This window comes from Gymnogyps californianus, chromosome 3 (genome assembly GCF_018139145.2).
Source record: "Gymnogyps californianus isolate 813 chromosome 3, ASM1813914v2, whole genome shotgun sequence".
In the NCBI taxonomy this organism is placed as follows: Eukaryota; Metazoa; Chordata; class Aves; order Accipitriformes; family Cathartidae; genus Gymnogyps; species Gymnogyps californianus.
Window position 1 is genome coordinate 16,164,395 of NC_059473.1, and position 17,078 is coordinate 16,181,472.

Genomic DNA, 17,078 nt, shown 5'->3' on the forward strand with positions numbered 1-17,078 from the left:
CAGTGAGGTGGGGAGGAGGGAAAAAAATAAACTCGTGAGTTGAGATAAGAACAGTTTAATAACTAAAGTAAAATAAAATACACTACTAAGAGTAATAATATAATAATAATAATAATAATAATAATTGTAATGAAAAGGAATATAACAAAAAAAAAGAAATAACACCAAATAAAAGACAAGTGATGCACAATGCAATCGCTCACCACCCACTGACCAATGTCCGAGCAACGATCCACCCCTCCCGGCCAACTCCCCCCTGTTTATATACTGAGCAAGACATTCCATGGTATGGAATACCCCTTTGGCTAGTTCGGGTTAGCTATCCTGGCTATGCTCCCTCCCAGCTTCTTGCACACCTGCTTGCTGGCGGAGCATGGGAAACTGAAAAGTCCTTGGCTTAAGATAAGCGCTACTTAGCAACAACTAAAACATCAGGGTGTTATCAACATCATTCTCACACTAAATCCAAAACACAGCACTGTACCAGCTACTAAGAAGAAAATTAACTCTATCCCAGCCAAAACCAGGACATATGGTTAAAGTGGTAGAGGATTTCATAAAATAAAACAAATCTTCTCAGCTGCCTCTCTTTCTGAGAAGTGCTTGAAAAATTCAGATGAATCAGCAAGTGATATTTAAATAGGTCCTCATTTTATTCAACTGGAATATCATATGGCATACTTTATGCACCATCAGTTAGTGGATTTTCATAAGTGTTCATGTCCAAAATAGAGAGGTCAGAAGCTCTACTGCCCTCAATGCACTGTCAGAAACTTTTTTTTTAGTTATTTCATTTGCTACTTATTAAGTCCTCTAGAAAGAGGCATCTGAATCTTTAGCACTCAGTAGTAATTCAAACATAATTTACCTTTACTTTCATGCTTTGCAGAAGCTTCTTGGAGCTTAATACAGATTTTCCCTGTTCTCACAGTCATTTCCAATATTCCCTAGTATCATTTTTTTTGCGTTTTGCTTGTTCCCTATGGCCTAAAAAAAGTTAAGATTTTGAACATTCTTTAAGTTCAGAAAGGCACTTTTCTAACTAGTTCCACCGAGCATAATAAAGCCCTGATCTCTGTGGAAACTTTGGCTGCTGTTTTAAAGTAATTATGAGAGACGACTCTATGATTTCTACAGTTGCTTTCCCCATTCTCATCACCTTGAAAAACACATTTGATGAGCAACACTAATACAAGTCCCAGGACGGCAAACAAATACTATATTAGAGAGAAAATATGATCTGTCTTTAAGCTTGAGAAGTGTTTTGTTAATGTGGTTCCCATCATTTTAAATGACCCAAAAGTACTAATGGAAAACCAATGAGAAAAGAAGGGGCATTACAAAGAGAAAACAAGAAAGAGTGAAAAGGAAGGCTCCAGGTGCTGGTTCTTTCAGATGAAATTCCTTGGAATTCTTTAACATTTATACAGTATTGCCTTGATTGCTCTTAGTAATTTCAGATGAGTCTTAACATCTGTTATGTAATAATTTAGGCAGTGCAAATATAATGTAGGTATGCATACAAAACCAAAATTCAGGCTTCTGGGTTACAGCCATGTTATAGAGATTCATGTTACCATGGGAGTATTTTACTTCTACAAGCAAATTCAGATGCGTTAGAATAATTTTAGAGATTTCTTTACACATTATTAAACAAAATGACAGAAAATGTGGAAAATCAGAAATGTGGAAAAAAAGGTTTATAAGTAAAAGGTACATTATTTTGAAAATCTTAATCCCTTGTATCTGTAATGATTTTCTTAACTTACTACTCTTCCCTTGCTAAAAAGCTAGTTCTGCAATTAAATAAGTTTACACTGAGACTAAAGATCACCTTTTTAATCAACTGAGCTTTTCGAATTACTTAAGGTGGTAATTCTCAGACTATGTCCACAGCAAACTCTTCCAGGTCATAAAGGGATATTTCTATTTTATTCTGCTACTGTGGTAAAACACTTGGTGAGATTCAAACACTATAATTAAAGAATGCATTTCCAGATATTTTTCCATTAAACCAATAATCCTTCTTCATCTATTACAGCTGTTTCATATCTTCTGATTTTTTCCGAAGTTTTTATACATGGTCTTTTACACTATGAGTAAAAGTTAGGTGGTAATCAGATTTTTGAACTATTAGGAGAAATATAATAAAGAAAAGAGTCTTGAACACTCATATGATTTTCAGAAAGGGATTTTATAGTCATATTCTTTTCCCTTAGAGAAGTTTATTTAGTTAGAAATAGTCTTGAATACAGCTGCTTATTTCACCTTGGAGACCAAACTGCTATGATTGCTTCATATCTAACCTACTTATTTGAATCAATGTATTTAAAGAGGTGAAAACCACTGGCAGATGAGAGAAGGGTTGAGAAAAAGGTGGCTGTGGATGAGAGCCTTAAGCAATAAGTTACTTGCGGAAGGGAAAAAGTAATTTATCATTTGCACCTATCTGCTTAGCAAGTTTCCACTTTGCCTTCTGGGTTTCTCGCTCCTCTATTCTGCTGGGTGTTATTTGTGGATAAATTTTAAATTAAGGAGATGTAAATGGTTAGTGCAGAGAAGAATTGGCTGTGTGGAGGAAAGCAAAGAATCTCTTGCAGGGATAATAAAACGGTAAACCATTATAATTTGAGAAAACAATAATTGGCAAACAGGCTAGTGTTTAGTAGCACTGTTTTCAACTAGATCCCTTCAGAAATGTTTCACTGCAAAGGTTATGAAAAAGGCTGAAGAGCTGTGTGGTCCAGAGCTGCACCCTCCTTCCTTATGTCTGGAAAGGGAATCTGGCAAATCACAGAGAGGAGAGTTTCACAGATCACTGCCCATCAAGAACCACAGAGTACAAAGAAAACGATGAAGTACTTCCTTGTATTCTCCTAAGTGTAGACCTTTTACCAAGAACACTAGTAGGCACCTGTTTTTGCTAAATTATCAACATTTGTGATGATAACCAAAGTTACAAATGGTCATCAGAGGAGCAAACATACAAGAAGACAGGTCTGAAGAGAGCAGTTTAGAGAAGCTCGAGCACTTAATGACATTTAGTATTCTTTGATGTACCATTTTCTTGCTATCCATTTTCCTCTGTTACCCACAAAATAGAACAGGCCTGGAATTCACTACACAAATCATCATAATGCACTTAATTTGATTCATTCCTATATACGTTTATATTATGTCCAGAGTCATCCTTGTTATTTTAGAACATTAGTATTCTTCAAAGAAATCTGCCCCATCACAGTGAGTGACTGGCTGGGGTTAATGGTCCTTGGCACAGCTCCTCCTAGTTGGTCATTAATCTGCAGGAAATGCCCTGTGCCTTAATTGTTATTGCTTAATTAGCAACCTATTCTATCTAAACAAGTGACATATGACCTGGAATAACAATGTACACAGCAACAGTCATTTTCTCTGAGCATTTGAGCTACGCCATAGGAAGATTCTGTGCAAGTAAAACAAGGCATGGGAAGTACATATCTATTCAAATAACATGGCATGTGACACTAAAATAATGTTCTGCAGATATGATCATTAATAAATGTCTTTTCTTAGATTTCTGGGATGTCACTAGTTTAAATCAGTGACTAACCTGATGCCTAAAATTTAAAATGAAAAAGGCTGTGTTTGTCTTATTCCTTATACAATTTAGTGTTCCATATTTCTAATCGATACTGCAATTATATTTTCAGCCTATCAGTGGTTAGCTATGGTTTTAATCACTGCAGGATCTGTATAAATGCACGCACACAAACTCAGAGCACATTCCTACATGAAATATAAACTCTCATTTTTGCTTAGAGCCTGGGTCATAAGAATCTGTTCTCTGCACTCTTGGCCATTAACTTCTCCTCTCTGTGCTTTGCTTCCTTTCCCCATCCTTTGTCTACTTACAAATTGCATATTTTGATTGTAACCCCTTATAACAGAAATTAACTCTAAGTGCATGCACAGTACTTAGCCCACATAGGACTTTTGCACACTCCTAGAATATTGTGTGGAGAGACAATGCAGTACAGTGTCAAAGGAACTTTTAGAATTTCAAAGTAGACTTTCATCTTTGCAATTGACTTTATAAATAAAAGGTAAATGCTTTCTTTGTTGAAGGTAGAATATAAATATGAATGGTCTGTTAATATATCAATTTGCATCTTCTGAAGTTTGATATTGCTTGCTAGTAAATTCTCAACTTATCTGATACTTTTCCATGTGAAAGAGTAGTGAACATTATACAAGTAAAATAGTGACTGTTTTCTTTTTCTGATTTTGTTTTTTGGCTAAAACCATTCCTACTAAGTGTTCATTATCAGTATAATTCAAACTCTGTTGAAGTCAATGGAAATAGGTCCAATGACTTACAAGGGCTCAAGTTCATGGAAATTATTTTGTAAATATAATAGTTGTGGACTCTGTTATCAAAAAGAAAATTAGATTACTTGGGTTACAAGCTGGAGAAACTCCATAAATGTGGATGGTTCAGCATATGTAGAGTTTGAGTCCTGTTTCAGTAATAATTTTTCACACATTTTTTTGAATCATCAAATGGCAGCCCAGCTGTTCTACTTTGCTCTGTAATACCACTGAAAGTCCAACTACCCTAGTCTACATACACTATTGCCAATGCCCATCTGCTTGTAATACTGAAGAGTAGCTGAAAAAAACGTGGTCAGAACAAATAGAAATCTTAATAAGCTCATTTCAGCTGTGCAACTGGATTTAGTGAGCCTCCATGAATTTTAAATACAAATAGATATTATACATTTGTCCAGTTTTAGTGCAACATGGTAGTAACAGAAAAATTATGGAACCTGAAGTGGAAGCTAGTGTTGTCCTAAGCATGTACTGAGCCATTTAGTAGCTGTGCGTAATTTATTGTAATTCAAACTGTGGACAAGATTTTCAGCTAATTTGAACTAGTGGACTTCTGTTGCTGATTGGCCTTCAAAATCCGTTTTGCATTGACTCATCTATTTATTTACACGTAAAAAAAAAAGTTCAGTTTCCTTTAACTAAAGAACTGTCTATCAAAAATACTCAACATAAAAGTTACTAAAAAACATCTGAGCCTGTTCTTCTGAAGTCTACATAAAACTTCTGCTAACTTCAAAAAAGAGCTAGCAAGACCAAATTCACCTCATAGCTGAGGACATACATAGCTAGTTTTGGTCCAAACCAACAAACATTAGAGAAAGTTATAAATGAATAAAAACCTGTAGAATTTATAGGAGAATGTACGCAACAAAAATGCATTCATAATTTACCATACTCTATGAATGCCATGGGAGTAGTTGTTTCCTTTAAGTACTTGGCAAACACTGCTAGTATCCATTCAAAAAAGTAATTTTCCACTCAGAGAACTTCTTGTAAGCACTCACGGAAAGAACAGCCAGCAATACAATGCCTTCTCTGCAATTCTCCCTGGCTACATTCATGTAGTCAAGGCAGAAGCTTTAAATGCAGAAGAAATGAACAGCTGGTATCAAATCCACAATTAGATGCGGAAAGATCATCTTCTCATGAGAGCAGAAGTTCATGGTTATTAGGTAGTTGTAGTTGTTAGTTTTCTGGTTTGCGTCTCTAAGCAAAACTCTTTTGTGGTTTGAGGCAAAGTTCTACAATGTTCTTAAAATGAAATAAATATGCAACCTTAAAACAGATTCACACGATAGACAAAATCATCTATTCTTTAATCTCTTTGTGAACTGCAGTGCTGTCTTTTCTGTAACTAAATAAATTGTACTTTATGGACTGGACAAACCTTGTTAGTTAAATAAGTCAGCTGGCTTCAGTGCCAAAACCTGCAGGATTTCGAGTGTTCTAAAGAAAATGAATACATTATCCATAAGATAGTTAAGTGATATACATGTGCATATATATGCACCTAATTAGTAAGTAATATGGACCTATTTAGTAAGTAAGGGAATATAGATGCAGCTGAACAAATAGATAATAGTTTAGTCAACCATGCCTGCAACTATGGTGTATTGTCTCCTATTCATGTAGTTTCAGCTTGCTGCTTGTCTGTACAATGTATTGGTGAGAATCTTCTTTCTGTTCTAGAGAGTGCTAAATTTTCAGTACAGTACTGTTAGATTCTTTTTACTGTTAGATTCTGTTAGGTATCAAAAATTTAAATTCACATCACAGAATGTAAATGTCATTAAAATATTTATTTATAGTTCTTAGCATTGGTATTGCAATAGAATTTAGATGTCACTGATGGTCTCTTGGTTTGGGGTTTGTAGAAGCAAAAAGTAAAAGATTATTCTAACAGCATTCCTCTTAAATATGAATTTGGTATTTACCTTACATCTCCATATTTACAATATATCTAAAGTTCAGTGAAATGGGATTTAAGAAGTTCTGCATGATTTTGCAGAGTAGTTGACACTTTTTCATCGGAGCATAGATACTTTTCTCTCTGAAGAAGCACAAAATACAACAAGATTCTACATAATGTCAATATACTGTGTAAATGAATTGATAGAAATGGGCTTGTTGTCATAACAAACAGAAAAATTACCCATGTCCAGGTGTACTACATCTACAGCTGGGTTTTTTTGTAGTCAGAAATGTATATCACTCACTTTTACACATACTACCAGATAGGCTAGGGCTCAGGGGACAAAAAAGCTATTGGACAGCTATGTTCAATTACCAATATCAACTCATTATAAATGAGTAAATACTTGTACATCAACATAATTCTTCATCAATACTTTTGTCTGTAGCTACACAGCTTACATTTTGCAGAAAGATGGTTTAAAATTCAATTTTAGTTGTGGTTGCTGTCGTGATTTAACCCCAGCCAGTAGCTAAGCACCACGCAGCCGCTCCCTCACTCCCCACCCCACACTCCCAATGGGGTGGGGAGGAGAATTGGGAAAGAAGGTAAAACTTGCGGGTTGAGATAAGAATGGTTTAATAGCTAAAGTAAAATATAATACTAACAATAATAATAATGACATATAAAAACAGTAATAATAATAATAGTAATGAAAAGGAATATAACAAAAAAGAAGAGGGGAAAAAAAAAAGAAAAAAACACCAGTGATGCACAATGCAATTGTTCATCACTCACTGACTGATGCCAGAGCAGCAATCCAACCCCTCCTGGCCAGCTCCCCCCCATTTATATACTGGGCATGATGTTCCATGGTATGGAATACCCCTTTGGCTAGTTCAGGTCAGCTGCCCCGGCTATGCTCCCTCCCAGCTTCTTGCACACCTGCTTGCTGGCAGAGCATGGGAAACTGAAAAGTCCTTGGCTTAAGATAAGCACTACTTAGCAACAACTAGAACATCAGTGTGTTATCAACATCATTCTTACACTAAATGCAAAACACGCTGTAACAGCTACTAAGAAGAAAATTAACTCTATCCCAGCTGAAACCAGGACAGTTGCCTTTTTTTTTGCCAAACAAAACGGCACAGAGAAATTGTGCATTTCTGATCAGACAACCATTCTTTATGTATCCAGCCTTCAAGAAGAGTATTAAGGATGAAAGTTGTATTTTCTGCTCCACATTTGTTGCTTCTTTCAGATCAACCTTGCCTCTCGTTCAGATTAGCTTCATGCAAAGCATCTGTCAGTTATACTCTTTCACTTCATCAGTGTTTTGATACTTCTTGAAGTTTTAAGAACTTCTGCAATTTAGTCTGCTTTTTAGGAAACCATATATTTTGAACAGTACATGAAAGTAGAGGCATTTTTTTATTTGTAGTTTTTAAATTCTGTTTGTTCTGATGCAAAATTATGTACTAGGGCAACACAATGTAGTTGTTATATAGATTTGGGAAAAGAAGTCTTTTCCTGTCTAAAAATGTTTGCTATAATCTGGTAAAGTAACATTACCGATACAAAAGTTCTTGTCCAAAAGAACTTAAAAGACATGTGGCTATAATGTGGGGGGAAGAACTGAGATAGAAATAGTTTTCTGTATTTTTCTACAAACCAAATACAAATTCATTTTCCAGAAAGCAAAGAGAAAAAGAAAAGCATGAGATAATACCATGTCTTAAGCTCAGAAACACAAAACACAGAAATAGCACAAGCTTTTTTCCATCCATGGGTTAACTTTTTGAAAAGTGGATCAGAAAAGTGTAGGCATGCATTCTGCTGCCATTTGCAGATGAATTGTCAAAATGCTATGTGCCAGTTTAATTAATTAGAGATCTAACAAGTCTTTCTACAGACACATGCACAAGACATTCTTTAAAATGCTTTTTAAAAAATGCATAACTGGTATTTAAAGATGAAGTAGTTATTTACCATTTTTATAAGTATTTCTACAATATCAAGTAAAAACATTTAAAATCATTATTTTTAAAAATGTTTTCATCAGTGGGACTTTATTTTCGAAGATAACAGCTGGACCAGACTAATTCCTTATATACCAGATACAGTGGTAACTAATCCTATAACTTTGTACGTATTAAATACTGTGTATGATTGGATTATAAGGTTGTGGTTAACTCATTTGGAAAAATTACCAAAGCCATAATTACTCACAAAAAATGTGAACATCTCTTATGTATACGCTAATCAAGGATATGTATGATTGCACAAGGATATGCACTACTGTACTGCACACTTTATATGATTTAATGGATACTTGGCATTATTTTATATGACAAATAGTGAAGCAGAACTTTGTAGCATTGTGAATATACTACACTTATTCCTCTTGGGATCTTCTTAGTCTCCATTTAAACAGTTTTGATTACATTAAAAAGAATTCCTTCCACATGTCACATATTCTAAAAATGTTCAGTATTATATTTTTTGCAATTGCATATGTAGTTGCATACTTTAGAGTACTGTAGATTAGCAGTTCTACTGTATAATTTGTAATTTTTCTCACTGCAGATCATAAGCTTTGTTTAAGTTTTAATTAATTACCCTGTTATCCCTCATCGCCTTTTCACCATAGACATGGAACACAGCTAAGTGTTGCAACTGCAAGTCCACCTCTGTTATTCAGTTTTTATTGCTAAATTTAGCAGCTTATTCTTCTTTTATTTGCGGTGATGGTATGAAAAAATAGAGCAGCTCCACTGCTTAACAGTTGAGTTAAGGCAATGTCCAAAGAGTTTTAGGAACTTATGCGAAGTCTGTTGAAGTCAGGGAATTTCAACAGGCTTTGGATAAAGAGTAGAAGTTAAGAAGAAGAGTGTGTATCTTTCTTCCATGTAGTAATATTTTATGTAATTTTTTTTTATTTTTCTCTTTTGATTTTTGTCCTCACTGAATACTGCTTTCACCTAGAGAAATGAGGCATACTTATTTTAATTGGTTTCTAATTCATTAAAGCTGGTGAATGCTGAGTCCCATTTTAATAAGCACCAAAACCAGAAAAAATGATAATATTTTGACCGAGAGAAACAGGGGAAGAGAAGAGAAAGAGTGCATAAAAGAGTAAGCCAGGACAGATGTAACAAACTGTTACTAGATATCCTGGTGCATAATTAGTCAGTTAATGTTTAACTACTAAAAAAACCCATTATGATAAATAAATATATTTACAAAAAAGGGAAACCTCTCTGTTTATTACCAAGCAATGATTCCCATTTCAGTCTACAACTTTTGTTTTCTGTTATGGGTGAAGAAAACTCGTGAATGGTAAACAGCAATATTCAATAATCAACTAAATGGAAGTACCTTGACTATTTATTGTTATCCTGTTTTTCTCAAACATACTTCTTGCCAACCAAGAAAATTTTCTTGAATACTTAAATAACATCTAGTACATTTAAGATAATTCTAGAGTTCTGTATACCTTCCATCACTGCAGCATCAGACCTTCTCAAATGAACTAAAGCAAGCAATTTATGGATTATGGATTTTGGTTAGAGCAAGCAATTTAGTGGCCATTTTTATTTTTTCCAGCAATAAATACAATAGTCTTTAGATAGCTCAAATACTTGCTAGCATCCTCTAATACTCTTCCTTATAGTCAGAATATCAAATGGAAAAGTCATTTCCCCTAAACAACTTCATGCAAGGTTTTTAAGGTGAGGACAACTAATCCAGATAGACATTGTTCAATAGCAATCCAAAACAGCACATAATTTATCAGGAAAGAAGTTAAGCTTTTAGACTGGTGTTTTGTGAACAATTTGAATCTTTTCCAACCCATGAGTCCCCAATAAGAGAAATGAATTAGAAAATGCCAGGTTGTTAAAAAGATATATAGAAATATATATCCCTTATGTATATACAAAACAAGTGTTAATTACTTACATAAATCTGTCCATCTCCCTATCTGGATACTAATGGATAAAGCATGGCTGAGTACCAAGCCACTGCTAAAATAAATATATTTTTTTTCTTGGCGCACCTACAAAATAGGATGTCCTGCTGCAAAAAAGATTCCAAGTATGTGAACTATAATTATAAGCTACAGCCATCACATATTGATGGGTGAAACAGTTAAGGGAAAAAAAATCTTCAAGATACATCCATCTTTCCCACTAACACGCTCTCTGTTTTATCAAGATACAGCTTTAGCCACTAGATATCTATGCAGATGCTGATCTTAGAAAAAGAGCAGTGTGAACAGTGCAGTTGCCAACTGACATGAGGCGAGGTGAAGTGAATGACATTTCTATGCTTTATCTCATGGCATCTTATCAGTTTCCCAGTGGCTTGCTACTGACATTAAAAATGGTAGGAAAAAAATGAGATTGCTTCTAAGTAGCCTAGAAAAAGATTTTTGGTTCTACTGTAGAATAAGAAAGTGTTGAAATAAATTAATTTGTGAATTTCATGCTGACTGATATTGCTGCATCTAATAAAGTAGACTATTTTAATTACATCCTGGGATGATGTAGACTATTAAATAAAAATGTTAACATCTTCCTAGCAACGAAAGCTAAAATCATGTACAAATAAATGGAAGATCTTGATCATGGAGACTCTTGGCTATTAAGGTTCTCTACAGCTTTATGTCTAAATCATTGAGGATTATAAGTGTCTGTGAGTCTTCGGTTATAAGACACTCTCAGTTGTCAGGCATGGATTTACTCACAAATGTTTTAACTTCTGAAATGTAAGTTTAAGAATTGTATGGAATATTCTTGAAGAGATATTTTTGCTAACATTAAAGGTGAAAAAAGCACATTTGGGAAGCTTAAACAGATACTATCATCATATGACTATATGGGGAAATCTTCATCAAAGCCCATTAAATGTTAGATATGAATCTAACTCTTGATTTCAGCTCTGCAGCTCATGATAATATCTGCTGAAAGCCTAGTAAAATCCAGGTAATTAAGTTTTAGCAGCAAATACTCATTATTTAGGAAACTAGCATATTTAAGACCAAAGTCTGGCTCATTTTAAACTAATGGTAATCTGATTTAAATGATCAGATTTTGTTCACTATAAATCAAGTTATGAACATTTTTAACCAAATACATGGTATGAACTTATCATGGAACTCATGTTTTGATAGCACTTGCAATAGATTTGCAAAAAAATCAATTTCTTCACCACAGAATGATCCAAAAATATAGAAGGAGCCTGATTCTGATCTCAAAATAGTTTTGAAATACCATGTACACTTGAAAAGCAATAAATCTCTTTTTTTCCCCCCAAAATATGACATAAATGAAAATGAATGCATCCTTAGCTCATATAAATTGGCATGGGTTTATTGATTTCAGTGAAGCAATACAATATTAAATCAGATGTGGCCTTTAAATACAAACAAATCCCAACTCTCACATACAGTTATTGTGCTAGTTTAAAATAAGCAATGAAATACTGTGCTTTACAGATGGTGGTACAGTTTTTTTAAAATGAGTTCTGATAAATGACATGCATATAGGGAGATGGGATTTTTCCCAGATGCATCATTTTAGTTGTCATATACATCTTTTAAAAGTTCTAGTATCACCAGTATTTATCTGGCTCAACTATCTGGTTATATTATTTTGTTAATTGCAGAGCTGCTTTCAGCTGAACACAGATATTATCCTGTGCCAATATATTCATGCTGGCAGAAACCTTGCATGCAAAGGAGCCAGAAATACAGAAAGATCCAAGACTGTTAATTTTTAGAGCCATTCATGAAAATTCTGTTTAATAAGAGAACAGTATAACAAATGCAACAGGTAGATCATCCCCATGCCTACTTCCTTTTTATTCCATACCTACACCACCTTGACCATTGTAGATATAATAGCTTGTAATTTATGCACTATCAGTTGAGAAATAAAGTCAAGCCCCAAGTAAACACACAGAACAGCTGGCAACGTTTAAAAATGCTAATCAAACATCATAGATTTGTTGTCATAGATGAAATGGGCTGAATATTGACAGAGCTTATGAAATGTGGTAGTTTCATCTGTGTATGTAAAGATATATTTAAAATACATTAATCTATTATATAATTTAGAATTGTACAATAAAATTGTATAATAGAAACTGTACTTTTAGGGGGGACACTATGAAGACCAAAATAGCCTTTTTATGACTTTAGCAGAACCTGGAAAGAAATCCCAACACATGCAGCAGGGGTACAGTGTTTTTGAGGAGGTAAAGTTTTCATAAGGAAACTAAATTATAAGTGAGATACTGTGTTTGAATAGTTGGAATAAAAGGTTTGTCCATTGTTGAAGGTCTATGGAAAGTCTCGATTATACTGTAAGTTTGACTAATGAAAATTTTTGAGGCTGGAAAACTAAGCAGTAACTAGAAAGGTAAAGTGTTCTCTGGCATATGGAGACTCTATAGTAGTATATGATAAGCGTTGTTTAGGACATTTGCAATTGTTTGCTGATGATCAGACCTGGGAAAAAAAGTTAGATGTCAAATTAGAGCATTACCAGATTGTTCTTCTGATATGTTAATGAGCTAATTGACAGAGGTCTGTTTTTTGTTTATCTTACTAGCCAAGTCCGAGTATTCTCAGAAGAAAGATTGAGAAAAAAAAGCTTTTAAGCATGCTTAATTACCTAAGGCATATATGTAATCACTTAGCTAAGAAAAGCTATAGATCAGCTTTATCAGATTTTAGCCATTACAGATAATTCAGTGTTAGAAGCTACCATGAAAGAATATTTCTGACCTAGAAATCTATGAAAGAAGATTTAAATTAAGGCTATTATACACCAGTAGAAAATGAGGAACCAAATTTATGCGTTTCAATCACATTTCTTCACTGAAAGTATCATCAAACCTGGGAATGCAGAAGTGGCAATAGAAACAGAAATGAAGGCAATCCTACTGAGCTTGAAATTGTTCAAGGGTGGCAAGTTTGTCAGTTTTACAGCACACCTTCCAGAAGTGTTTACAATGCTAATACAGTTATATAAAGAGAAACTTGTGATTTTAAAAGCTGCTGAGTCACATTTTGCCTTCACTGAAGTGGAGGCAATTAGTAGCCAATACAGACACATTGCACAGTGTAATGTGACATTACAAATCAGTTGGGCACATCCACATGTGTCCAAGCAGAAAGATTCTTAATCAACATGTCAAACAGCTGTTGAGAATGCTATATGTCACAGGAAAAAGCTGGAAATTGTTCTTCCTGGTAAACATGCTTTTCACAAGTGAACGTGAGGAGAGTTGCATTAGAATCTATTAACATGCTTTTTCAGAAAATCATGGAATGGAATAAAAATAAAACACTTAACCTCTTTGCTGCATACTAGCAGTGTTCCAGAATGATACTGTGATCAAACAAGAGATTCTCTATAAAAAAGGAAAGCTTAAAGCACGACAATTGATAGCCATATGACTCGACCAGAATTACTCAGCCAAAACAATTGAAAGTCTTTTTTTTTTCTGCGAAATTGGCAGACTTCTGTTAATTCTTCAAGAACAGAAAAGGAATCAATTATCTGATTTTTTTAAAGTTGAGCTATTTAGAAAAGTCACTGAAACTACAAAGAAAAATATTTTATCTCACATTAGAAAGGCATAAGCACTGGATCAGGAAATAGAAGGCTTAACCTATTAGAAATACTCTGTCTGAAGAAGCTATTCTAAAATACCCCACCTATTCATAAATTAGCATTAGAAATAAAAGCACTTTATGACCTCCTTTTTTTGTGAAAAAATAGTGCAACACATTTTCTTGTGGAGTATAATTGCATATATTATGTTGTAACTGGACTAGGACATTCTTACTCTGACTGATCACCATAAAAGCATCCTGGTCTCTTGGAGAGTAGTTGAGAAATTTATATGAAGCAAAACTAAAATTTATAAAAGTTGGAACTGTCAGTATTTAAATGTGAATTTAATTGTGATCTGTGAAACTAAATGGACAATTAAAACAGGAAGACAAAGTAGAAAACAAAGCACATAATGGATACTGAAATATATCTTGGTTTAAAATTAACAGTGTTCAGAAAAATTATGCCTGTTATGCAATTATAGGCCAGTTGAAGGCATGAGATCCTCTTCAGTACTAATGCCTGGTATCATCATATACTGTAATATAGTAAAATCCTACAGTTACGTCTTTTATGATCTAAGCATTAAACTTAAAAAGTTAGTAATACTGTTCTATTTTAAGGTCACAAAGGGCTTTGGGCTCTCAGGTTTTAAAAAAGGGGAAAAATAAGAGTACTGTCACCTGTCAGTGCAGTCTTTGGCAAATTTTCTGATGCTTATCTAGAAGTTCCCAAATATACTTCCTTCACCAGCATAGACAATAATCTGAATAATGCAGCCAAATCTTCTTATATTAATCTTTGATTTCTGTGTTTTATTTGTGTACTTTCAAGGGATCATGTGGGAGCAGGGTTGTGTTGTGATGATTTAAGCAGAAATAGTGTCTTTGGTATATGCTGTATATAAATCCAGAAGAAATGTAGGCAGATGAATGGCTACATTTTAATTACTTCTTCAGGTAAATGTCTCCATTTCTTTTATCAAGCACAAAGTGCACCAATTTTTGATTCTCATTTTCATGTGAGAATGTTGAAGTGTGAATGATTCAGGATTCCCAAACTGTAGAAACTTGAACAGAAAAAAGACATCCTGTATTTTATTTACCAATTTTATTTGTGTGTTTTCATAGTAACTGGCTAAATGATATGTCTTAATACTCTTATATTTAATTTTCTTTCTTCCATTCTTTTACAAGTAAAAATACTATCTATAGTCTGTCATTCATGAAAAAAAAAACATTTAGTTCATTTTTGAGAGCGTTTTCACAGGCAAAAAAAGCAAACAGGAAAGAATTTTATCTTCAGATAACACTGGATCATACAGGGTTGGTTTTTTTCATTCATAGTGACAATGTCACATTTTCACACTGTGTATTGGCAGAGTTTTTAATTTTAAAAGAGTACCTACTTTATATAAATGGTAATATAAGAGGCACAAACAGGATACAGTAAATAGCCTGCAAAATAAAAAATAACATTTAAGAAGATATATGAAAGTATAGACTACCTTGTCAACTTTGTTGCTCTCGGTTCTTCTCTCCTCAAAACTTTGAATATTAAAGCATAGAAGCCAGGAAAAAGATAAAGTTTCCTCATAAGTAAATGGAAGAGGCTATAGGCATTGTAATTCTGGCATACACACTTCAAAGTCTCTTGAGTATGAAGGAAGTTTAGAAAATACTGTGTAGGGGATATTTTCAACAGGTCTTTAGGGAAGAAAGTGCTATTTGTTTGGAAAATGCTTCTAACTAATTGGATTGCTGAACAGCCATGGCCAACCAGTAAATTCTTGTACCTCTTAATGTAGCATGTGCAGGAGACTTATTCCTCTTGGTGCAGTTTCATTGAATTGAAAGGAGTAGAGCTTGTTAGGTATTTTTTAACAAGGCAGTTTTTCATTAATAAGGTCAGTGGATTAAGTGGAGTGACTGTTAAAGATGTATCTTAAAGTTCAAGAAATCTTTGTTCACAAGAAACCAGGCTAGAAAAAGTTTAATTTGCTGTGCAGGTAACAATGAAATATTTAAACTACCCTTCTAATTGTGGGGATTTATGTTACCTTATTTATTTCTATTTCTATTATTTCTTAGAAAGTGATAATTATAAAAAGCCTTTTAAGGGTGATGGTATGAGTTACTATATTTCCATAGACATTCATGAGCTCTGATAACCTTTAGCCATTTACCAGCAAGTGAATATTTTCTCCAGATTTTACAATCTTTTCTTTGTATTTACTACTTGTTTGTTTGTTTGTTTGTTTGTTTTGTGGTGTTTTGGTTTGGTTTGTTTTTTTAATTCTATGCTGAGATTCTCAAAATAACCACCACTGAATCTTTCCCAGTTCAGGAATTAACATAATGGCCTGCACATGATTCCTTTCTGTGTGATGCATCTCAATACGAAGCTGTAAACTATCTGCACACTATATGAAGCTGTCTAGCATGTTCTTTTTCCATTATCAGGTTTAACTTTCCCTTATCATATACAGTGACATACTTTAAGAAACCATTTCCATTACTGTCAGTGGTTCTAGTTTTATACTCATAGCCAGATGCAAAACCCACTAAGGTCAATGAAAAATGCCTTTTGACTTCAGTGGTCCTTATATGCGATTACTTATGGCCTGAAATGTATTTTTGTAAAATAATCCCTTGAGTTTATTTTTTTGTAAGTATTTTCAGTTATCTTTATTTGCCTTAGTAATTACAGTAAGTTGTAACTATTTTGAGGTTCATTTCACACCAAAGACCCAGCATTGATGTAGGAGTGATCTGGATTCTGTACTTCTTCTGCATAACCAGAAGTAAACATTATGTTGGAGTTAATTAGGTCTCTGGAAAGACAATGAGACTGCAAAACTCATTCATGAATTTGCACAGATGAAACCAGAGGCGTAGCTCTGCATTATAACTGTGCTGTTGCTAATCATGAATAGAAAGAGAAAAACCCTATTCATTTTTGAGATGTAGGCTGTGTGCTGCTGGGCAAGCAATTAGAAAGGTACCTTTCTTCTTGTGAACAAAACACAAGTGAAAATTGATTCATTGCAACAGTATCATGTCATTCTGTGATATATGAAAAATTGTTTAGAGTGTACACAAACTTCTAGTTCTTTTTAAATATGTCATTTCAAGTGTATATTTTAAAAGAAAAAAAGTTAGAAAATATAGGTA

General features: G+C 33.9%; 1 protein-coding gene across 23 annotated transcripts in view; it reads left to right on the forward strand.

The window, feature by feature from the left end:
* Nucleotides 1–17,078, forward strand: part of NRXN1 (neurexin 1) — a 729,374-nt gene that overhangs the window by 34,801 nt on the left and 677,495 nt on the right. Inside the window, exon 3 of one of the 23 annotated variants that reach the window (XM_050893184.1) lies at nucleotides 4,845–4,857. The exons of the other annotated variants lie outside the window; for them this stretch is intronic. Within the exon in view, the coding sequence (XP_050749141.1) occupies nucleotides 4,845–4,857 (13 nt within the window). The remainder of the gene's footprint in view (nucleotides 1–4,844; nucleotides 4,858–17,078) is intronic. 23 annotated transcript variants of the gene reach the window in all.